General features: G+C 44.4%; 1 protein-coding gene across 1 annotated transcript in view; it reads left to right on the forward strand.

Moving 5' to 3' along the window:
• syne2b (spectrin repeat containing, nuclear envelope 2b) overlaps positions 1-25,467 on the forward strand; it is a 186,481-nt gene that overhangs the window by 118,838 nt on the left and 42,176 nt on the right. The window contains exons 94-118 of the mRNA XM_083791824.1: positions 748-942; positions 1,408-1,512; positions 1,900-2,019; positions 2,521-2,721; positions 3,105-3,278; positions 3,408-3,530; positions 6,157-6,341; positions 6,636-6,774; positions 7,037-7,291; positions 7,838-7,993; positions 8,119-8,298; positions 8,493-8,648; positions 8,912-9,043; positions 9,895-10,065; positions 10,666-10,799; positions 10,915-11,119; positions 11,560-11,742; positions 11,898-12,017; positions 12,494-12,648; positions 13,683-13,830; positions 14,391-14,485; positions 14,987-15,218; positions 15,457-15,651; positions 21,633-21,758; positions 24,239-24,394. Of these exons, the coding sequence (XP_083647950.1) occupies positions 748-942; positions 1,408-1,512; positions 1,900-2,019; positions 2,521-2,721; positions 3,105-3,278; positions 3,408-3,530; positions 6,157-6,341; positions 6,636-6,774; positions 7,037-7,291; positions 7,838-7,993; positions 8,119-8,298; positions 8,493-8,648; positions 8,912-9,043; positions 9,895-10,065; positions 10,666-10,799; positions 10,915-11,119; positions 11,560-11,742; positions 11,898-12,017; positions 12,494-12,648; positions 13,683-13,830; positions 14,391-14,485; positions 14,987-15,218; positions 15,457-15,651; positions 21,633-21,758; positions 24,239-24,394 (4,041 nt within the window). The remainder of the gene's footprint in view (positions 1-747; positions 943-1,407; positions 1,513-1,899; positions 2,020-2,520; positions 2,722-3,104; positions 3,279-3,407; positions 3,531-6,156; positions 6,342-6,635; positions 6,775-7,036; positions 7,292-7,837; positions 7,994-8,118; positions 8,299-8,492; positions 8,649-8,911; positions 9,044-9,894; positions 10,066-10,665; positions 10,800-10,914; positions 11,120-11,559; positions 11,743-11,897; positions 12,018-12,493; positions 12,649-13,682; positions 13,831-14,390; positions 14,486-14,986; positions 15,219-15,456; positions 15,652-21,632; positions 21,759-24,238; positions 24,395-25,467) is intronic.

The following is a 25,467-nucleotide window of genomic DNA, read 5'->3' on the forward strand; positions in this document are numbered from 1 at the left end:
TTTAAGTAGATTGGACTGTGGTCTGAGATTCATTCATGTATTGTTAAATGTGGACCACATTGAGACCAGAAGCGAGTTAGCCATTTAAACTCATAAGGTCATTTCTGTAGACTTAGATAGCTTAGATGCTATCTAAGTCAAGATGTTTACTCTGGTCCGACAGTTTTGACAAGTCAAGGTCAATCAGAAGGAAGTGATATCTACCCTACCTATCTACCCTAGATAGCATAGACTTAGATAGCATCTGATACAGACTTATAGCTGTTATGTAGACGGCACTATAATTGCATTGTATATAGTCATAGCACGCCATAGTACATATGTATAGCATAGTAGTATATATATATATAGTTTATATGTATAGTCTCATAATATAGATATTCCACTGTTACTTTCTTAGCTTACGCATGTTTTATGATAAATGCTTTTGTGATGTATTCCCATGCTTTTGTTCTTGATTATTGTAAGTCGCTCTGGATTAAGAGCGTCTGCTAAATGCCTAAATTGTAAACTAAAGTGAGGGCAGAAAAGTGAAGACACCAAAAGTGATTGGCCGGAATGACATTTGTGATGAAATGAAATTGGTTGAGCACGGAATATGATGTATGATGATAAGAGCCCAATTCCCACGGGTGTGATTTTTGTCACATGATTTAATTCATATGTGTATTATTTATAAACATCTCGATGTCCTTTTGTTGGTAATTATCTTAGGTTTATACTGTACATGCTTCCATTTCTGCGCAGAGTGTGTCCAAGGAGCTATCCTCCTTGGAAAGTGAGGTAGTCTCTCAGGGGTCAAAGGTGAGCGGTGCAGTAGGGTCCTCTCCAGGTCGGCGGTGTGTGGTCCTCCTGGCCAGAGTCCTGACTGTGGTGCAGACTGGTCTCACCAGGAGACAGACAGGTCTAGAGACACTGCTGGAACACACCAGACAACACCAGGTTAGGAGGTTTCATTCATAGTTGATTCATAATAATATTTTCTGAAATCAACTCTACTTCTAAAATGTCAACACACTGTTTAAACTGTTTCACATGGACTAATACAAGAAATGTGGTCCAAATCGAGTTATAGCCAGGGTTCAGTATATGTGAAACAATAAAACCGAGTCTGACTCTAAGCAGGGATAAAATATATGCCCACCAATGCTAATTTCAATTACCAGATGGGGATAACAAAAGCAGAGAGATGGACCCCCATCCCCTTCGAATTGAACCTTGGTTATAGCTGAATAATATCACTGGTATTTTCTGGACATTCTTATTCATAACAAATAATAATTGGTAGCAAACGGGTTGGTAACTGTGACACTTTGAGTAAATTGTATTCCTTCCAGTCTACTTTTGTTAATGATGGATTCACATGTGGAATTTAATGAAGCCAGTGTTTGTCTAACAACCCAACAGAGGAAGGTAAAAGACTTGCATGCAGCTCTCACCTCTAACCAGTTGGCTGTAAACCAAATAACTAATGGAGCTAACAGGACCCAGGATATTAACCTACAGCTCCAGGTAAATAAACTCACATTACCAATCATATAGTATCTGTCAGGTGGAAACCTCATATGTTCAAAACTGTTACTTTTCAGGATTCTAATTCAAAAGCAGATCTACAAGCTCAAAAACATGTCGCTTTGTGGCACATTTCGAGCTTGTATATTTGCTAGTTTTGATACTTTTGTGTGTGGCACTAGTATGACCAAGTTCATTAATTTATTTAAAAAAAACCCACAAAAGGTTAAAACATGTACGGGTTTTCTGCCCGACAGCAACTATATACACTTTAATTCCTATCCCTTTTAACATTTTAAACATTTTGTCTAATATTCACATCCAGAGCAAATTACAATAATAACACTGCAGTTACCAGTTAGGTGTATGTGTACTATCCCCATGCAGGCTGTGTCTCAGGTCCAGCAGACTCTGCAGCAGCAGGCCTGTCAGGTGAGCTCTCTACTGGACGAGGCTCACAGGCAGGAGCTGCCTACCTCGCTCATCCACCAGGCCACACATCTACAGGTAGGATACACTCTACAATTTACAATTTGGACATTTAGCAGACGCTCTTAAATCTTAATCCAGAGCGATTTACAGTAAGAAAGAACAAAAATCATGGTAATACATCATATGCTGTACATAAAAAAGTCATCAGACTATGGCGGAAGTTTGGGAGAGAGTCTGCAGTTCTGATTGCAATGGGAAGTTCATTCTATAGTTTTGGAGCCAAAGAGTTTGGGACGTGTGGAGCGTTGCCCCGGTGTTTTTAGTGAAGGTACATCCAGATTCCTTGCGTTGGAAGTACCTACGCTACATCCAGACTATTGCTACAGTAGTTTTAGTTCACAGTTAAAGGGCCACTTCACAACTTTTGCAACCAGATCTTATTTTAATGATGTTTAGGACACAAGAAACACTTTCCCTGGTGGTCTAGTCAATCAATGGATAAAACATTCATTAATTTAGCATATGTTTACAAAGATCAATCATAGCCCGCAGGCTGACTCTGTTCCTTTCTCCCAGGGTGAGGTGGAGGGTGCTCTTGCTGCTGCGTGTGGCACATATGAGCAGCTGAAGACCAGTGCGGAGCTCCAGCGCCACTACGAGAGGCTGGTGTACAGCCTGGATGAGTTGCTCACCGCGGGATCAGAACGGCTGTCACAGCAGCCTGGGACAGAGCTCCACAGCAGGGCGGGCCTACAACTGCAGCTCAGTGCTCACATGGTGTGTGTGTGTGTGTGTGTGCTGCTTGGTTTGGTCAGTGGTCCTATCTAGGGGTGTAACACTTAACTAATTGAGTTAATCGATTAGAAAATGTATTCAAGAATAAATAATCCCTATTTCAGGCCTGTCATTCTTGTCAAATTTATTAAAAACATTGGTAAAATACAAAACAGTGTCCCATCTGACATTTTATCAAGACTCATTCGCAGGACACGTTTGTACTAGAAAGCTCCTCTTCTGCAACGAATTGAGAACTCAATCACAAATTTAAACCGCTAGATCAACCTATAGTCTTAGGAACCACATCACATTGTATTAAAATTCAATCTCTCTGTTTAGTGAGAAACCTTATTCCAACATTGTTTTATTTGTGACATCATCAGAAGTTCTTCCAGTTCCTGGGCGACCATCTCAGGAACCTGCAGCACCTGACCCAGAGAGTCCCACACAGCGCTCTCCAGAGGTGGGAGGAGGTCGTGAAGGAGCTGCAGGATAAGGTGACCAAACTGCAGCAGAAAGGTCTGCAGAGAGGCATCGCAATGCGAGAAACCTTGGAGGTAAATGTGCCCTACACGGTCATTCTAATTCAAATTAGGTAATTGGAATTTGTTTTCACAATATTCACATACAGTATGTACGGTCAATCATGTAATATCGTATGGTGCTTGTGTTGATGTCTGATTCAGACATGGACACAGTGGGAAGAGGAGAGCGCCTGGCTTGACTCCTTGCTGAGAGACCTGGAGGCTGCATCTCCCAGGGTGCACCTGGTGGAGGACAAGACAGCAGAGAAGCTTACCGCCTGCCAGGTTACTTACTCTTAATACATTTCCTGGTTAAATGAACTAAACTAAACTTTTACTAAAATAAAATGGAGACTACCTTTTCTGCATTGCTCTAACTCACTAGAACAGAGGAGAGCTCGGAGAGACACGTCAGCAGATTTGGACTTGTCCAGTGTGGCTGCAGTAACTAAGCATTATGTTATACTTTAGCTTTTGAAAAATAGCAGATCTACAAGCTTGTAGATCTGCTATTTTTGAAAAATCATGCTTTCGTGGAAATCTTTGAATATATATTCTTTCAGAAGATTTTATTTTTGTATTTCGACGTCAGGTCTAAATAGGTTAACCAGCAGGAGATGCTCCCTGTTCCCGTCCTCTCATTTGGATCCTATTGACACATCTATTCTCAACTCTGGACTCCTTGTAACATACTCAAAACTTAATTGGCAAAATGATCTATGAGCCAGAAGATTGTCTTCATAGAGGCACATAATTGTCCTCTGGGTTTGATGTGAGCTTTCTCTAGCTTTTTTTCTCTCTCTTTGTGGGAAATGTAATTGGTTGCGTTGCTCAGCTACTGGTTTTTGTGATGGTCTACTGCTGGAGACAAGGAAGGGTTAATTTACAGGAAGGGTTGTTACGTAAGGGGGGTGTGGGTGTGGGTGTGTGTGTGTGTGTGTGTGTGTGTGTGTGTGTGTGTGTGTGTGTGTGTGTGTGTGTGTGTGTGTGTGTGTGTGTGTGTGTGTGTGTGTGTGTGTGTGTGTGTGTGTGTGTGTGTGTGTGTGTGTGTGTGTGTGTGTGTGTGTGTGTGTGTGTTGTGCAATAGATTTGAGGTCAGACAATGAATGTAAAATCAGGCATGCAGTCAAACAAATCACAGAACGCGGTGAATCAGGCTGGAAACCAGGCTAGTTCTTGGTTTGAAAAGGAGGAAAAAGTTGACTGAATATTTGTTATGACTAGACGGCACTAAAGGTTAATGTATGAACATGACTTACAGACAACAACTCAACTCAATTCACACGGGTGTGATTTTTTGAGTGGCGCCAGCACCTCCTATGCCTAGCTTCTGTGTGTCTGTGTGTACCCCATAGCGATGATTTGATTGGCTGAGCAATGTGTGTACCCCATAGCGATGATTTGATTGGCTGAGCATGGAATGTGACGTATGATGATTTATGATGATAAGAGTGCCCCTCACTTCACACGAATGTGATTTTTGAGGGGCGCTAGCTCCTCCTATATTCAGCTATAGTGTAGATTTTCGTCTTACACAAACATTAAATTACCATTGACAATGAATGGAGAATTTACGTCATATGTGGACAAGCAAATCGGCTTTTTTGTTCTACACAATTCCCATTGACAATGAATGGATGATGTACGATAAGAGTGCCCCTCACTTCACACAGGTGTTTTTTAGATTTAACACTGTAGCGCACTCTAGCGGAGGCCCTATAGCCAAACATCTTCCTTGTGGCATTCTCTAACTGTGTGCCAAATGTCATGCATTTATCGTAAACGGTTCCATCAAAATTCTGCCTGTAGGGCCTCCACTACTCAGGTGGTGCTGTGGTAATAAGCAGCTTACTGTACCTGGCCACCACCGCAGAGTCTTCTTTGGCAGAGCTGTGTCTGCATCTGGTTTGGCCGAGTGCTTACAAAAGCAATTGACCCGTGTTCGGAGGAGGGAAGCTGTGAATCTGTATGAGGCTAGACAAGAATTCAGAGAGAAAAAGTATGAGTAATCTTACTCGAGTAAAGGAGACAAAACCTTACATGACTTGTCAATGCAATGGAAACCCAGTCTGACTCATTGAACAACAGGGATTCATGTTTTTTTTATACATGCCCACTACGACTAGGAAACAGACCTGTTGCATGTCACATGAAGAGAAGAGTTACAAAAAACACTTAAAAGACACATTATAAGGGATATTAAATGTTTAATGAATTTCTCAACAAAGCCAGGTGGGGAGGTTCATCTTTGTCACTGCATGTATTCCTACGGGTTGGGACAGCGCCTGTTAGCAGGGGGTAATGAACAGAATGAGTAGAATGGACGTGCTATCTCAATTTACAATTTACAATTTAGGCATTTAGCAGACGCTCTTAATCCAGAGCGACTTACAATAAGCAAGAACAAAAGCATGGGAATACATCACAAAAAAGCATTTATCATAAAACATGCGTAAGCTAAGAAAGTAACAGTGGAATATCTATATTATGAGACTATACATATAAACTATATATATATACTACTATGCTATACATATGTACTATGGCGTGCTATGACTATATACAATGCAATTATAGTGCCGTCTACATAACAGGCTATAAGTCTGTATCAGATGCTATCTAAGTCTACAGAAATGCTATCTAAGGGGGTAGGGTAAGTGCTATGGGCCATGATGATGATGAGTCTAAAAAGGTGGGTTTTAAGACTACGTCCGAACCTTTATATGTCTATGGTACTGTGTAACAGCAGAAAATGTGTGAGGAGAACTACATTTGCATAATGTCTATATTGGGAAAGCAAAGGGGTAAAAATCTAAATACTATCTGTATTACTGTATCTGTATGCATGTGGGCGTGTGTACTGTATCTGTATAGACTGTTAATGCAGTTGTTTCTCTGGCAAAAAACGAAGAGAGTTCTGGAGGAGAGCAGGGCACGATTCATACGCACTCTGGAGGCGGGGCTACAGCTGCAGGGGGCTGGCTGTAGAGGCGTGGGCGGGGTTACACGGAGGCTGGAAGCACATTGGACAGCCCTGCACAGGAGGGCGGAGCATGAACGCACCATCACAGACAGGAACAGGAAGCTAGGTAGCAGGTAAGTGACAATGCACTGTGGAGCCAAAATACCCCAAATCTTTTATTTTATTGGAATTTGGCCTCAGAGAATCCAATCCTTGCCATCAAGCCATTCAGCTAGATGGCAATGTGGGTTTACCTTGGTTAAATAAAATATACAAAACAAAGGCTTGCTGGGGTGATGCCTTGTTTAGGGACGGGAAGGAATAATTTAATTTCTTTAAATTCTATAGACCAACTGTAGTTGTTTTATGTGCTGGGAAACAATATTACTTTAACTAACTGAAGATGTATTACTTCTGCCCACAAACAGGCTAACCTGCGATTCTGCAGCTCTGAATGAGTGGATGGGCAGGGCCAGGGAGATGACTGGCAGTTGGAGCCAGCTAACTGTCCTACCCAATCAGGAGACAGATTTGAACCATAGCCGTGACCATTACCATCAGTTTGTGGTATGTTTGTACTGTAGACTGTAGAGCATGGTTTCTGTCTTACCAGGACCACTAGCACTGCTGGTTTCTACCCTACCAGAACCTGAAGCATACCTAATTTCAATGTTTATTTTTTATCATAATTCATCATATTTACAGTATAGTGTCAATTTGATAAATTATATTGTATAGTATAAAGTTATGTATAGGTCACGGTAATGAAAAAGTGAATGTCCTGCCCTGAACATAAGTGATGAAAAACAATCGACGGTTATTGTTCCAGGAGTTCACCAAAGATTTGGATGGCAAGTCCGGACTGAAGGCATCGGTGCTCAGCACTGGGACACAGCTGCTGCATCTGAGAGAGACAGACAGACTCTCAGACAGAGAAACCGGGGACGAACGGAGCCCTTCATCTAAGAACTGTACTGAAACTGATCCAGATTCCTGCCCCATCCAGTCCCAGCTCACACAGATAGACATGGACTGGGCTAACCTTCTGGCAGATGTACCTCTGCTCCAGCAAGCCCTGCATAAGGTTGATGGATTATTTATGATAGTTATTTGGGACTGTTTTAAATGCTTCATTGAATTGTTCCACTATTTTAATGATGTACCGTATATGTCACTCTCCTCACCTTTATCTACACTGTACATAACAAAATGTACATAATATACTATAATACACTCTATGCTATATTTTGTCCACCAGAGAGTGCCAGTTATGCACAGCTTTAGATTGTCGTCTGTGTTGCTTTTTTTCCTTGGTGGTGTTGTATCGTATACGGTACTTTGAATACTGTAAAAGCACAATGTAGATCAGAGGGATGGCAGTTGAGTTAAATATAGTTAAGCTACATATCCTGCTGGTCGACTGTATGTCAGAGCCACACTGCAGTCCTTCTGACACCTATTAGTGTTGAGCATCAGCTGTAGCACTCTCCCCTGGTATTGGTGTGAACCCAATTTCTCTGCCTTCTCTGTCCACCCTTTTGTCTGTCTCCTTTATCGTCACCCTCTCCTCTCCAATTCCCTGCTTTTTCCTTACTGGCCTCCTTCCATCGCTCTCCTCTCCTCTCCACAGAGGTATATAGAGACTCTGTCCCAGCAGGAAGCCCTGGCAGAGTTGCAGTCCTGGCTGTCCGTTGTTGAGTCCAGCGTGGAGGAACAGCATCAGAGGTTGAACCACCCATCCTCCAACAGCAGCACAGACCTCTCCCAGATTCTGACCTGCTACAAGGTGATCTCTCTCTCTCTCTCTCTCTCTCTCTCTCTCTCTCTCTCTCTCTCTCTCTCTCTCTCTCTCTCTCTCTCATCTCTGTCTCTCTCCTTCCTTCACTCAAAATGTGCCTCTCCCTCCCTCAGGAGTGTCACATAGAGTTGTCTGCCCACCAGGCCACACTGGACTACGTAAATCAGCCAGTGTTACATACATGCACTACTCCAGATAGCCAAAGGGGTCGCTGTGAACACACACACTTTTCCGAGGAGCTGGGTGAATTCAACCACCGCTGGCTCAGCTTGCGGGGGACCCTCAACTCTCAGGTCTGAAAACATCACAGTCTGCTCTGTTTTCTCTTGGCTCAACCTGTCTGCCTTGCAGCAGCACAAATGTATATATCTGCACAACTATTCCCGCTAATGCTACAGGAGTTAAGAATCAATATATTGTGAAAACATTTAAATTGAGAGCCCCAGAAAGCTTGCTTTTAAATTAATGTACTAAATGTCCTGTCCAGATTCAGGAAGTGGAGCAGGAGATGAGAGGAAGGGAAGACAGAGAGGGCAGACTGCAGCAGCTGACCGGCTGGATCTCGGCTCACAGAAACTGGCTGACCTCTGCCCTCACACCCAGCAGCCAATCAGAAGTGGCAGTACGCACTGGAACCTGTGAGGTGTGGTGTTGAATCAGAATTATAGAAATAATCCTTTTGCTATTGATTCCCATCAGCGTGAATGTTTGAATTTCAATCAAAGTTCCAGTCAGTTATACAGTGTTCATGTATCCATTTTACGGGTCCATTTGGTTAAATCATTTTACACCCTTACTTCAATGGACAAGTGTGTTGGAGCAGGCAGTCATGAGAAAGGAATAATCTATGAAACAAACAAACGGGTGGTGGTTATGGGAAAAACACTGTTCATGTGTGTTTATCAGGACCATGACATGATGATCAGACAGAAGTTGACTGTTCTTCAGGAGTTAAGAGAGAAACACAGCGGCGGAGATGGTGGTTTTATCTGTCAGATAGACGGGGCCATCTGGGCCTGTACAGCTCTCATGAAGCAGGTGAGTTCTCTCTTTCTCTGGACCCCAGTGTTAAACCGGGAGCTGTTTCCGTATGGAAGGAGGTTGAGTACCACTAGTGGCTTCTCTCCTCCACGTCCCCTACTCGGTGTCATCCTATGTTTTCTTATTCTATATTCTATATACAGTATATCTTAACAAGGGGAGGATGTAAGCAATGGTGTCTGGACAATCAGAGCCCCATTGACTTCCATTTCCATGCATTCTAATACCATGGTATGCCGCGTTCTAATACCGCTTTGAAATATAATTCTTAAATGCATTTAAGAATTATATTTCAAAGCGGTATTAGAACGTGTGACTACCAATGGGGTTCTACGTTGGCCTAGCGGTGGTGTGCACGACGAATTTGGAGTTGATCCAGAGGTTTGTGAGGCTGAACCATTCAAATCTACTCTAATTTAAGTGGTCAGAATTTATTGTGAGGATAGCCCCTTGAGATGCAGCATCTCATTTTAGAGGGGGTCCTATGTGGATCCTAGGGGATCCACATGGGAGCGGCGTGGTTCCAATGTGGATCTCGGCCTTCATGTGGGCAGCCTGTGGCGTTGGCCTTTTTTCAGTCTGTGACGTACAGTATGTATGACTCAATGTTTGCCTAAAATGTGGCATAAAACACATCTGGAACAGATCTAGCGGTTTGTGAGATTAGCTCCGTAATCCGGACCCGCACGCAGACTGACCCTCTTCTAGACGGCTTGCCTCCTGCAGAGCCCACGCTGTAAGAGTAGGGAAGGTCTTGGAACTAGTGTGACTCTTGAGATAAAAGTCACCAAGCTTCTACTGCCATGCAATGGTTTGTCTCCCTAACTTTTCTATCTATCTATGTCCAGAACTCAACCGTGCTGCAGAGGCTAGCTCATGTCCAGGAGCTGTGGAACTGTCTGGGCAACGGACTGAAACAGGCGGAGCTGAAAACACTGAGGACGTCCCATATTCTAGGTTACCACGGCAACCCTCAGCTCTGTCTCCAGGCACAGAGAGATGTCATTGAAATACTACAGGTTGGGTTCCAGCCTCCAGGCACAACTATGACAATTTATGACATGTACTAAACCTTGTATAGATATATATATATTTTTTTTATTTAAGATACATGGTTGTATGAATTACTCACTGCTGATGATGCCCATACTGTACATTATGGACATGATGTCGCACCTGTGTTCAGAGGTCTGACCACTTGCCCCAGCATTTTATGCCAGTAAATATCCCATTATTTGAACCTTTCCTACAATTATTTTGTTTTTGTTTCAAACATATTTCAAACGATTACTGTGGGGGGAGGGATGGGGTGAGGGGGGGGAAAAAATGGTATGTTCAAACTGTACTACATTGTTGAAACCTACTACCAATAAACATATATAATAATAAAAAAAAAAAAAATAAAAAAAAAATTAAGAAATACAAATAAAATAGTTCGATTTTGTAGAGCTTGTCGCTTTTGGGGGGTCGCGGGACACATCAAATCTCTGTTTTGAGTCTCGAACTGAAAAGGTTTGGGAACTCCTTTTTTAAGCACACGCAAAGATGTTAGATCTTGTAACTATTTTGTTCCAGTAGAGTAGGGGAATAACTGCTGTATTTGTTCTTATTGTAAACAGCTGCTCCGTACAGAGACAGAGGGGACAGACACAGAGTGGGATGGATTGACTGAAACTCTGTCCTCTCTGAGAGACATGATCAGTCCGTCTGTTACTACACTCATCTCTGAGCACAGAGACAGAGAGAGAGCACGGTAACTATACACGCACACACGCATGCATGCACGCACACACCCCTTTGTCCCAACAACATTACATGACATTGCGTGTACTACAGCCATACCTTCACCCTTGACCCTTTGCCTCCAGGTGGGCTCAGGTGAGTGCTGACCTGGACGGTCACCTGCACAGAGGCCAGAGGTTGTTGCAGGTGTGGGGAGCGTACGCCCATCTGGCCGGCTCCTTTTCCCAGCGTCTCCACAGCCTGCAGGAGGAGGCCCAAGCTCTGCTGGACGGAGCCCCGGGACTGGACAACACGGCGGAGAGGCTGACTGCCAACATACAGGCTGCTCATGTGTGTACTTTGTGTACTTTCACTGTCGTGAAGTGTTCACGCAGGCCTCATTAATTCAAATGCATTGTATCGGTACATTTATATTGTACTGTGCTTGGTGTAAAGTTATTTTTTCTTTTTCATCAAAAGGGAGAGGTCGGTTCACTCCTCCCTTTTGTATGTTTTAACCACGTTAAAGGTTTCCTGACATGCTGGACTGGTGGGTCTGAGCTAGGCAAAGCGGGGCCAAACACTTCATAATGACTGATCACTCACTGACTTTTTATTTAGACCAGGATCATAGTTGTGTAATGCATTATAATAGATTATATTGTATCATAATCACTCTGTCTATTTTAGTGTATTATAATATACATACAGACCAGGACACAGACTGACCCAGGCTCAGACTGACATTGACATGTTGGTAATCTCTGCTACTGTACATGTCATACATGCAGTCTCTCCAGGAAAGGACTGACATTTTGCAGACTGACCTGGAGGGGGTGCTACAGGCTTCCAAGGTCCTGGTTGACCACCTGGAGCCCTCAGCCGCTGCCCTGGTCCAGTCAGAGAGCCGTCTGATGTCTCGTGGCATCCTGCAGCTTGGCCACACCCTTCACCAGAAGCTGGATGACATGCAGGTAGACCTTAGTGAATGACTCTTCATCTGAGCAAAACTAAAAGTAGACTTTTAACTTAAAAAAATTGATTATACAATGTATTATATTTATGTGTGTGTGTGTGTGTGTGTGTGTGTGTGTGTGTGTGTGTGTGTGTGTGTGTGTGTGTCATGTAGGATGATTTATGGCAAGTGCAGCAGTTTGACAGCATGCTGGAGTCTCTAGAGAGACACCTGGGAGATTGGCAGGACAGACTGAAGCATGTGTCAGGGACAGCGCACAGGGACGTAACCCAGGTAAGACTCACTTCATTTGTGATTAGTTTTGGGGGGTATGCTTTATTTAGACAGTGAACAGATAGAAAGGAAAGGCAGGAGGGGGGAACTTGACATGTAGATTTCGGTTGGATTGGAACCAGGGTCAGCTACAAGAATGTCTATAGCCTTATTTATGCGGTATTTACTATTAATCTGTTCCTTATTTAACTTTCAGTTGAAGTGGGACTGCTGGGTTTGTCTATGTATTGATAACTGGAAAAAGAATATAAGGCCTATTGAAAAAGTTGGAATCAAGAATATATAGAACAGTTTAACAGGAAAAAATGGACTGTAATCAGAAATGAAGAAGAAAAAAATAAAAATGCAAGAATCCAGCGATCAGTGATCTGGCTGTGTACAGTGTCAGCAGTGTGTGATCCTCGTGCGTGTGTGCGTGCGCGCATGTGTGTGTGTGTGCGTGTGCGTGTGCGTGTCTCCGCCATATGTCTCATTAGTCTGAGCTGGTGCAGTTCTGCGGTCTGTCGGCTGACCTGGATGTTGAGAATGAACTGAGCCACAGTGTGCCGTTGGGAGACGAAGCAGCTCAGCGCCTGCAGAGCCTCAACCACCGCTGGGCTCACACCTCCAACACCTCCATGGACACATGCAGGTTCGTCTGGATGAATGAATGAATTCATGATGGTTAGGCTGTGAATGAATGAATGATGGTCAGGCTCTGAGTGAATGAATGAATGATGGTCAGGCTCTGAGTGAATGAATGAATGAATGATGGCCAGGCTGTGAGTGAATGAATGAATGAACGATGGTCAGTCTGTGTGTGAATGAATGAACGATGGTCAGTCTGTGAGTGAATGAATGAATGATGGTCAGGCTCTGAGTGAATGAATGAATGATGGCCAGGCTGTGAGTGAATGAATGAATGATGGCCAGGCTGTGAGTGAATGAATGAATGATGGTCAGGCTCTGAGTGAATGAATGAACGATGGTCAGGCTGTGAGTGAATGAATGAACGATGGCCAGGCTGTGAGTGAATGAATGAACGATGGTCAGTTTGAGTTAGGGATGGAATTATCAATTAATTAATTATTGATAGTTGATACGTTTTGATAACCTTATCGATCGATTAACCGGTTCGTTGATGAGCGGCATTTTTTTACAAAATAAATGAAATTAAAGTATTTTCATCAGTGTCTAACTCTAACATAAAAATCTACATTTTCCTGATACACAGAAGTAATAGAAAAGGCATATTATATTCCTTAATTAAATATTTATTTGACCATTGACGATATAGGGCCAGGCAATGGCATCTTTGTATGCGCGTTCCTCGGCCACACGCGCACATAAAACCACCCAATGTTAGAACCACAGACCTTTCCATTAATTACGATGAATTATTATTAACTGTTAAGTTTAATTGACTAATTTCTTAACAGCGATTAATGATTAACTATTAACATACCTAGTCTGAGTGAATGAATGAATGATGGTCATTCTGTGAGTGGACAAATGAATGAATGAATGTTGTTGTCAACAGAGCTAAGGAAACCTGTTTATTGATATTTTAATAAAGGGGGTGAGGGGGGGGGGGGTTAATCAGCTCTACAAGCTGTGTTGAGGCGTCCATGTGAGGCGGAGAGCAGTGAGTGAACCTGCTCCACGCTGTTATGTCTGTCGCTTTAGTGAGCTGCAGATGGAGGCGTTGATGAGACAGAAGTTCCAGGAGAAGTGTGAGGGCTGGATGTCTTTCCTCCAGAGGATGGAGGACAGCCTGGCCGTGGACCTGGCTGGGACCTACACTGGCCTCAGAGAGCAGCTCCGCACGCACCAGGTAGGACATGCAGCACACGCACGCACGCACGCACGCACGCACGCACACACACACATCGATATACACTCACTGCAAAATCATCAGCGTTAACCCATAGAGACCTGAGGCCAATTCTACAGAATGCCTTCTAAATCACTGGTTTTTCTTTTCTCTTTTTGAGCGGTGCACACCGTCTCCAATGAACAGCTTTGTGTGTCCCTTTGTCTGTATGTGAGTTTGGAGTATAGGACCTTTTTTTTTTTTTTTTTTTAAGATATTTTTTGCGGCTTACGCCTTTTATTGATTTTTTAAGGGACAGAAAGTAGGCTGACAGGAAACGGGAGAGAGATGGGGGGATGACATGCGGTAAAGGCCGTGTCGGGTCCGGGAGTCGAACCCGCGGCACACCGCGACTGGATCACCAGTCCGGTGCCCAGACCGTTACGCTACGGCCTGGGCCGGAGTATAGGACCTTTGACCAGAATACCTGGCTGTGCATTCTAGCGTACATAAAGTGTATGAATACCTGGTTGTGCATCGTAGCATACATAAAGGGTATTTCCTCTTCTCTTGTGCGTCAGAGGTTCCAGGCAGAGCTGTCCATTGGTCATCAGATCCTTCACTCTGTCATCACTGAAGCTCTTCATCTGCTGCACAGAGGAGAAGTAGAGGACAGGTAACAGCTGTCTGTCTGTCTGTCTGTCTGTCTGTGTTGTGGCTCTATGAACGGTCAACACTGAAAAGATTCCCAACAAACTAGTGAAAATAGCTGATTTACAAGTGCACAACGAGCTTGTAGATCATGTATTTTCATTAGTTCTTTAACATTTGTTTTCTAATTTATGGATTTCCTTATATTTTTCTTTTTTTTATTCATAACATTTCTTAAAATAATTAAATTTAATTATGTCAAAAATTCATTTTTGCTGTTTTTTTTAATATATATAAAAAACTAAACACGAATGGGTTCCGACCCAGTGTTTGGGAATCAGTGCTCTAGTAAATGTACTTTGTTAGTATGTTACTGTCCACCACTGAATGAAATCGGCCTTTTCTAAATGGATGTTCATTCTGAATCGGCGCGTGCTCCGTGCAGCCACTGCTCATCGAAATATTCACAAAATGTTCCCGTTGTGTTTCCTGATCTTTTTTTCTTTCCGTGCGTTGATGCATCCAGGAGCGACTTCATCCTGAAGCTGTCCCAGCTGAGGGAACACTGGCAGGGTGCGGTGCAGAGGGCGGCTCAGCGGCGCTCCCTGGTGGAGGGTTTGGTGAAGCACTGGCACCAGTATGGCCGCAGCCTCAGGAAGCTGCAGAGGTTCCTGTCCCGCACCCAGAACCTCCTGCCCCCGCCCGGCCTGGCCCGCTCCAGCCTGCCGCAGCTACGACGCACGCTGCAGGAGCTCCAGGTCGCTATTCCCACTCACTATTATACCATTTTTACATGTTAATCTCTCAAGACAGATTCCGAGCTACTCTGCTGAATCTGTCGGCAGGGGCATTCAGAACGTGTATACATTGTTAGTGGGAATGAAAACATATGGTTTCACAAATACACGTGATGATTTACGCTCAAAATAATGAAAGGCCAAATGACACATTCAAGTCCAAAATCAAGAAGAGCCTTCCCTTCTGTTCCTCCTCCAGCACACAGAGTTGCTGTTCCAGCGGTACCAGTGCAGTTACATCCTTACTCTGGAGGTGGGCAGGCAGCTCTTCTCCATGGGGGACAAGGGCACCCAGGTCCAACTGCAGGCGGAGCTGGGAAACCTGCAGGAGGAGTGGGAGAACCTGCACAGCCTGCTGGCCAAGAGGACAGAGCTCACCGAGTCCATAGTTAAGGTACTGCATAGTGTACTGTACTGTACAGTACTGGTGGGAAAAAATATATAAATATATTTCCTCCCGACAGCGACGATGTGAAGATAGGCGATTTCTGCCTGACAGCAACGATATGCTGATTATTTAGATCAGATGTTCCCAAACCGTGGTACGCGAGTGTCCTGTAGGGCTAGGGGGTGCGTGACATGGTGGTGCTATGGTGTTATTTTAAATATATGAACATATATGCCAATATATGGCAAGAATATGCAGAATATACAGTATATGTGCATATAATGTGATGTCTCGTAGCTTATGTCCACATAATGTATATATATATCTACTGTAGACTGCCCAAAAAGTTTGGGAACCGCTGATTTAGATAACTAGTTATAAATTAGTATCAGTTCCCAGTCCCGCCGGACTGCCGAGAGGGACTTTCCTGTATGTACAGAAGGATTGTATTTTGTCTGTTTGTCCATCAGGGATCTTCTCTGGAGCTTACCTCCTATAAGGCCACTCACTCTACTCACTAACCTTGACCACTGTATGTTGTTGTTAGACAATGTTCGTGGCATTATGTCAGCCTTGTACTTTGTAAGTTGATAAGAACATCTGCTAAATTCCCTAGATAATTACACTCTTTTGAAAGCTGATAGTGAATGTACTAATTCAATTATTTCATTAGTTCTGCTGACAAGGTTTCAACAATGGTTGGCTTAATGTCAGGATTTGTGTTTGCAGAGAGGGCTGTCCCATCAATCTTTCTACAGTTATTTGAATAAGTGTTTTATTTTGGAATGATACAGTATATAAATCATGACCAGTGCCAGACAGTGAATTGTTTTCACTGGGTCTCATCGTTTAATTCACTGGTTCTCAATGTGGGGTCCCGGGAAAATAATATAATATAACACCGTAACCGCCAAAACAGATCTACAGCGTGTTGTGAGATTGTACCGCAGCCAATTACTCAATTTGGCGGTCCTTGACATGAAAATGTTTGAGAAACACTGGCTAGGCAGATCAAAGAACCCTGTGATGTTTCAGCTTAATACTGACTGACAGCAGTGCAACCAGTTACAAAAGAATGAGTCCGGTCTGGGTGTTGGCCTGTGCACTGATATCCATGACACGTTAATGGACAGGCCTGCCCTAGTGATGTCTGTAGTGTAGAGTCTAGAGTGACGTCACAATCTGCTGATCGATAACCAGGAATCTCCCATTTCACAGGCAATACCCAATCAATTAAATCTGAGATTTACTGTCTTGATGTCTTAATGCTTACTGTTTTGTGTGACGCACTTGTGTTGAAATGTGCTATGGTAATTAACTTGTCTTGAGAGACAAGATATCAATATTGTTAGACCTTGTACCTATTTAAGTACTGACTTTAAAACCCATTCAGGGCAGGGCGGGAAACCCTTTTGGAGTTTTACCCTTCAGGACGGGAACCCCTTTTGGGTTTCTTGTTGCTATGTACAGTACTGTATATAGGAATACTTTTTTAGTTTTTTGAATAAATATATAAATATCTTTCAGAAAACGTATTATTAGAAGGTGATTTTAGAATCGGCCTTAGTCCTGAAGGGGTTAATACGTTTTGAGGGCCAGAAAGTGTTAATTCAACATATAAATTAGGCTAAATGCACAACATTGTTAAAATGTGAGCGTTTACACACCAAAGCTGTTCAGGAACTTATTTGAGATAGGTCTTTGAGGTGTCCTCAGGGACACATGGAGAGGAGGACACAGTGAGGAGTCCTCAGGGGACACATGGAGAGGAGGACACAGTGAGGTGTCCTCAGGGACACATGGAGAGGAGGACACAGTGAGGTGTCCTCAGGGGACACATGGAGAGGAGGACACAGTGAGGTGTCCTCAGGGACACATGGAGAGGAGGACACAGTGAGGTGTCCTCAGGGGACACATGGAGAGGAGGATACAGTGAGGTGTCCTCAGGGGACACATGGAGAGGAGGACACAGTGAGGTGTCGTCAGGGGACACATGGAGAGGAGGACACAGTGAGGTGTCCTCAGGGACACATGGAGAGGAGGATACAGTGAGGTGTCCTCAGGGGACACATGGAGAGGACACAGTGAGGTGTCCTCAGGGGACACATGGAGAGGAGGATACAGTGAGGTGTCCTCAGGGGACACATGGAGAGGAGGACACAGTGAGGTGTCCTCAGGGACACATGGAGAGGAGGACACAGTGAGGTGTCCTCAGGGGACACATGGAGAGGAGGACACAGTGAGGTGTCCTCAGGGACACATGGAGAGGAGGATACAGTGAGGTGTCCTCAGGGACACATGGAGAGGAGGATACAGTGAGGTGTCCTCAGGGACACATGGAGAGGAGGATACAGTGAGGTGTCCTCAGGGACACATGGAGAGGAGGATACAGTGAGGTGTCCTCAGGGACACATGGAGAGGAGGACACAGTGAGGTGTCCTCAGGGACACATGGAGAGGAGGATACAGTGAGGTGTCCTCAGGGGACACATGGAGAGGAGGATACAGTGAGGTGTCCTCAGGGACACATGTATGGAGAGGAGGATACAGTGAGGTGTCCTCAGGGACACATGGAGAGGAGGATACAGTGAGGTGTCCTCAGGGACACATGGAGAGGAGGACACAGTGAGGTGTCCTCAGGGACACATGGAGAGGACACAGTGAGGTGTCCTCAGGGACACATGGAGAGGAGGATACAGTGAGGTGTCCTCAGGGACACAGGGAGAGGACACAGTGAGGTGTCCTCAGGGGACACATGGAGAGGAGGACACAGTGAGGTGTCCACAGGGGACACATGGAGAGGAGGATACAGTGAGGTGTCCACAGGGGACACATGGAGAGGAGGACACAGTGAGGTGTCCTCAGGGACACATGGAGAGGAGGATACAGTGAGGTGTCCTCAGGGGACACATGGAGAGGAGGATACAGTGAGGTGTCCTCAGGGACACATGGAGAGGAGGACACAGTGAGGTGTCCTCAGGGGACACATGGAGAGGAGGACACAGTGAGGTGTCCTCAGGGACACATGGAGAGGAGGATACAGACACATGGAGAGGAGGACACAGTGAGGTGTCCTCAGGGACACATGGAGAGGAGGACACAGTGAGGTGTCCTCAGGGACACATGGAGAGGAGGACACAGTGAGGTGTCCTCAGGGACACATGGAGAGGAGGATACAGTGAGGTGTCCTCAGGGGACACATGGAGAGGAGGATACAGTGAGGTGTCCTCAGGGACACATGGAGAGGAGGACACAGTGAGGTGTCCTCAGGGACACATGGAGAGGAGGACACAGTGGGACAGAGAGGCAGAGAGAGAAAGAAGAGTACAAAGATAAGAAATAATTAGACCGAGGCTGAAACAAGAAAGAGTGAAATAATGAGAGCACTTCACAAAGTGAACGAGGGTGAGAGAGAGAGAAGAATGGAAAACTTTGAAAGAGGCAAATAATGACACAGAGAGATCGGGGTGAGAAAACGGAGATGGATTGTAAATGTGGGTCCTAAATGTAGCCTACTGGGGTTTCTCTAAATGCTCTATTTGAAACGTTTTGAAACCACACATACTGGCCTGATCTCCCTGCTTCTCCTCCTTTTGTACCTGGGCTGTTTTCTTTGAGAGTATACATTTGGAAGCATGGACCATGGACCCTTAAGGTTCCAGTTGTATACTGACAGATTTACGAATGGATAAATGAACACTGAGGATTTTACCGTGTACCCTCTTTCACACTCTCCACCATCTATTGCGCCCACTCTGCCTGTACTACCCATGCTGTGCTGTGCGGCTGGAAGTTTGTGCTGTTTCATAGAGTGAATTAGGGGTTCCATTTCAGTCTCTGTGGTTGAATGGCTCCACTGAACAACAGCCCAATTCTCCCATTATCCCATACTGCTAAGTGGTTCTGGGTGGTGTCCTATGGTGTGGATATACAGTGGATATAATGCATTGCCAATTGTTACAGCCGTCCAGTAGAATACACACTGACTAGACACTAGTAGTGGGCATGATCATCTGTATGTGCAGATTGTTACATTTTATGAAAAGGGTTAGGATTAGATTTTTAGTATGGGCAGATCGTGAAATGGGCAGGTCGTAAAATAATGTGTCATTGAAATACTATATATATACTGAAAATAGTTGAAGATACTTGCTTGAATGTTAAACCTCAAATCCTGTAGTTTACTGTGAAAGATTTGTCTCACACCTCACTGGCACTGCACTGGTTTAAGGACAAACTAGAAAAAGTGCCCTTCTGGGCACAGGTCTCCACCAGGTTATCCACAGATCCGTGCAGTTAGAGGTAAAAACACTTTTGGGCCAGTTATAGCGCCACCTTGAGGCTGAGTTGAAATTGTTCATGTGGCATTTCGTCCTCGGCCTAGTGGGAATGTGCGTGCACAATTTCACGGAAATCACGCGATGTGTTCATGATTTGCAGCATTTTGTTTGAAACTGAGCACTCCTGTGAACTTTGGAAGCCAATCTTAACCAATCAGGATGGAGTCTGAGAAATCTGAAAGACCCGTTTCGTTGAATGGCTCTAGAGAGACTGTGTACTAATTTGCGTGATGTTTGGACAAAATCTGTAGGTGTACTGTGAAAAAACTTGTTTTGCACAAAGCGGCCTCCTGGTGGCGCTATAACAGGCCGTTCTGGAAAGTTTGGGGCAGAGGTTCATGGTTGGCATCCAGGGAGTGTGTGTGCACAATTTGGCATCGACCGGGTTAACGGTGGCTGAGATTAGCTGGTCACGGACGGACGGACACACGGACGGACGGAGTGCAAAACATACTCTCCCCATGCCTTCGGCTGGTGGAGACAATTATGAGTATTTTGTCATCTTAACTATGTGGACCCTATTGGTTACATTTGTATACTCTCTGAGTTACAAGTGCTTTACTGTGATGAACTGCTTGATGCAGAAAGAGATGATGAAGCAATCCTGTGTTCAGGCCTGCTGTTGAAACCATCTGTGTACATCTGCATGCTTTGCCACTGATGAAACAGAATATATCTGCGGGTTGCAAAACAATGAGAGTCTCTGTAGTCACTCTGTAGTCTGTAAATGACCTAATATCATAAATTATACTAATGCCAACTAATACCAAATCCAACTTAAGCTGAGCAAGCCAGGGACATTGACAGTAAACCTTTTCACTTTTTCTTCTGTAAGCTCATTCAATTCAAATGTTTACTTAACCAGGCAAACTGACAAAGACCACATGTTTAACTAGAGCAATGTCCAGGGTTCACTGGTTGCTGGAATGCTCGGGTCTCCTCCCAGTGGGACGTGCCTCAAGGACCTCCCTAGGGAGACGCCCGAGAGGCATCCTAACCAGATGCCAGAAACACCTAAGCTGGCTCCTTTCCAGGCTTCTTTCCAGTGCTTTTGTATTTTTGTATTCTTTTAAAGATATTTTCTTTTGCGGCTTACGCCTTTTATTGATTTTTTTTGAAGGGACAGACAGTAGGCTGACAGGAAACGGGAGAGAGATGGGGGGATGACATGCAGTAAAGGCTGTGTCGGGTCCGGGAGTCGAACCCGCGGCACACTGCGACTGGATTACCAGTCCGGTGCCCAGACCGTTACGCTACGGCCTGGGCCTATTTTTGTATTCTTTATTGTTTTCACAAGATATCAAATCTAGAAGTGATACTGAGGCTACTTGTTTGTTCTCATCATGTTTGGTGACTTTTGAAACATGTCGTCTTTGTTGCAATTAGCCATATGTGCAATATGTGTAATATTATGTCAGCCTTGTGATTCAGCGACCTGGTTCCACACCTGGCTACTGTATTATGTGAGACTTGTTTTGCACCTGCAGGTCGCCAACAACCATCTGTCCCTGATTAGCTGTGGTTTTCCGTGCCTCTGAATGGATAGCCAGGCTAATCCAATCAGCTTAAATTAACAGTATACTGCATGTATACTGTATTTCTGAAAGTAAAAGACAACCAAGAGTGTGATTTTGTGGTTCTTTTTCAGACCTGGGAGCACTGTGAGGCCAGACTAGGTGATGGCGTGCTGCGTGTGAAAGATGTGAAGACTAGGCTCAATCTATCGATGCCTGATTATGTTGATGAGCTGCAAAAAGCTGAGCATTTCAACAAGGTAGGCTAATACATTCTGTTTGTGCTGCCTTTCACAACAGGATCACCTACAGCATGAAAGCATGAAAAAAGCAGTGTGAAGCAGCATGAAAAAAAGGAAATCAAACTTGTGTATACTTGTGTAGTATAAGATAGGGGTGTAGCGATACATTTTAACAGCGATACGATAATCATCACGACATCGTTGACGATACGATATGTGATTCTCTGACATGTACTTAGTATTGCTACAATCCATTATTTGCATTGCAAAACGATATACAGATACAAAGTCAAACAATACAATATGCTGCTATTTACATATCTATATTATACTTTGATTGTTGAAATTAAAATATTTTTCTCCGATACAGTTACTGTATCATTAGTATAAGAGATCAAACACTAACACAAACAAAAGCCCTCTAAGTGGGACTGACACGTGTAGAGCAGGGACATGCACAGGGACACTACAAAGGACATAGGAGAAACCCACAGTACATTACATTGACTGATGTCAGTTTGAACAGGTGGGATTGGAATGTTGTTAGGCGTCTGACTGTCGGGTGTATGTGGGAAGGGACTGGGCTACAGGGGTTCCAGAGCCTGGGTGCAGGGCAGATGAAAGCCCTGCTGGGACCTACCTTCTGCCCCAGGGACACATAGGGTCACCGCCACGACCCATTGTGGTCCGTGGACCCGGTGTTATGGGTAGTGTAAATATCCTGTTTTTGTTTAGTACATTTTTACGCTTCCTACACATATATTGGACCAAACAAATAATTACAAAGAAGAAAAACAACAAAAAAAGTGTTGTAACCTGCCGTTTGCTTTCTTCTTTCTAATTATTTGTTCGGCCCAATTTCTTTTGTTTGTTGTCATGATTTAGATAGATAGATACTTTATTTGTCCTTTCGGAAATTTGTTTTGTGCACAGCAGTCATCAGGATATACATAAAACATGCAAACAAACAGATCACACAGTACATAGACAATAAAGAAACAGTGCCAACAGAAGGCCACCAGTCATAGTTCCAAGAGGCATCACATCACACTTTATGCACGGAACTGAGATGGGGCCTGCTTGTTCATAAGTCCTATACTTATGGGAACAAACGATCTTGAGGCCCTAGCCTGCAGGGAAGGTACCATATACCAGATTTGTGATGAGGAAAATGAACGGAGAATCATTTCCTGGGCCCTGGTAGGGGGCTGGGCTGCGACGCTCTATAGGGCCTCAGTTTTGCTGCCACTGGACTCACCCTGAAGGCATTTGAGAGAGGGAGGTAAAAAGCGAGGGCAGTGATGGGTTCCCAACCTTTTCTGGACCAGGGCCAGAGCTTGTTTATTTGAATGATCAAATAATCAATCGATTGTGTTCCAGCTTGAATCTAGTAGTATACTGTACTTTTAAGTTCCTATTTATTGGCATCACAGTGAAAATATATTTCAAATTTCAAATATTAATGTTAATATTATCATTACAATCTTACTGGTTTGCCAATTATATATATAAACTTTATTACAGGCTCGTGGCCCACAAGGTAAGACAATACATCACATATATACGAGAATACAAATAAAAATAAAATAAAAAATACAGTACATTTACCCAGCCCCACAGGTTACTACTCTAGGCGAGGCAGTAGGCACTCATATGCCAGTGTCCTCTGATGGTAGAAGTGTACCTTACAGAACTACGGCCTGGGTCTGTCATCTGTCATTACTTGGGGAGCACTTGCAATGTCCTCATGGCCCACAGGTCGGGAATCAGTGGTTTTAGAGTAGAGAGGTAGAATTGTGTGTGTCATCAGTGTGTCATTGGAAGGAGGCTGGTACCCAGGAGAGGTGATGAATAGGAGTGTGCCCAATATACTGACCCCTGGGGGACGCCCAGGCTGTAAAACATCAGAACGTACACAACTACTCAATACTGGCTGTCAATATTATTGACAACTGTCACACTCATTCACACATGGACACATCCTGGTAACATAAGTATCAGCTGTTCTGTTCAGGGTTTCCAAACGCGTGTGTCTGACTGTCTGCTGCATTGCTTCTTATCAGAGTTCAGCCCAGCTGTCAGGGGGGAACAATTAATCACTTAGTGGTCCTACTAAATCCAAAAAAACAATCAAGGTCTCTCCTAAGCTAAAGTTAGCAACAGGTTTGTCCCACGACTCATTTTAACCCCCTTCATCCCCTCCCCTCTCCTTTCACCCCCCTCCCCTCTCTTTTCACACCTCCCTCTTTCCCTTCCCCCCCTTGTCCCGTCCAGGCCTGCTGGCTATGGCCCTTTAATCCTCTCTTAGGGTGGGGACAGAGAGAAAGGAGTGAGTGAGTGTGTGTGTGAGAGAGAGAGAGAGAGAGAGGGGCAGGGCAGTTGGAGAGAGGACACAGGGGAGAGTGGTTGTCAGGAAGAGAGTGGCCGAGCGTTGGAGGTGGGGTCTCTGACCGCTTTGTCTGTTTGTCTGCTTGGCTGGTGTGTGTTATGCTATGCAGGAGAGCAAGGACTCACTGGAGGACTGGGCTGAGAGCCTGACAGAGCTGTCCACCATGAAGACGGACCTGTCCCAGTACATCATCGCCGATGACGTCCTGCTACTGCAGGAGCAGGTGGAGCACCTCCACTGCCAGTGGGAGGAGCTGTGCCTAAAGGTCAGTAGGTCATGGTTCGGGTGAACCTCCATACTATAGGGCTCTGCACTGTCCTGTGAAGTTCATGGCTAAAACCGTAGCGTCAATTAAGACTACAATGCTTCCCAAGGGTTGTGGTCACTCTGCTGGACGTGTGGTCCAAGTTAGCATATAGCATAAGTTTTAGTAAGCGCTCACGTTTTAGTGTGCACATTACAATATGGTAGATTTCCTCCCCGGAAATACTGATATAATTTGAAAGTACGTGTATATCAGTTGAAAATCCATAATTTATGTTGCGCAACGCAGTCGTACGATGAAGAATTAATTGGCTATGAGGCTGTACTAGACAATCTTGTTTTGTTTTACTCAAATCACACACAGTTGAACACAGTCATGCTTCACTCAAGATCCACAGCTGTATTACAGAGAGACAAATTAATAACTTAATTGTTTGACAGTACTTGCTGACTGTTATCGTGCAATATACAATGCAAACAAACTGCACAAGACTGAATTTAACTACTTGAACGCTAATATCCATATTCTAGGCGATGGTATGCGCTGTGAGTTGTAGATCTGCTATTGTCAGTGAAGAGATTTGGTGCAGAGGTAAACAAATAAGGGGCCCAGGATAAAGCCCCGGGGTACCCATGTCAAACAAGTATATAGGGTTGAAGTGATTCATGTAGGAGACACTCTATTCTCCTACAGTGTCTGTCTCTTAAGGAGGCATCATCCACAACATGCCTGCATGTACGCCCACATGGGTGGGTCCATAGGCAGTTTGTTTTGTTTCTGTATTGTGTATGCATATTCATGACTCGGGACAGTTTATTTGTCCCAAACCACAGCAGACAGGAGGAGGGAGGACTTGGCACAGTGTAGAGTCTTTAATGCGTCAGCTCAGGTTCATTATTATTAAATCAACTGGCTGTTTTTGAAAAGGGAGCACCACCAGATTGTCATCTGACTCGGCCTGTTGCTTCGCTGCGCTCTCTGCCACTCGACATGCCATAGATGGAAGACAAAAGTCTAGTACAAAATGTATTGCGTGTGTGTGTGTGTGTGTGTGTGTGCGTGTGTGCGTGCGT

The sequence above is a fragment of the Protomyctophum parallelum genome, assembly GCF_964188405.1.
Source record: "Protomyctophum parallelum genome assembly, chromosome: 20".
Lineage (NCBI taxonomy): Eukaryota > Metazoa > Chordata > Actinopteri > Myctophiformes > Myctophidae > Protomyctophum > Protomyctophum parallelum.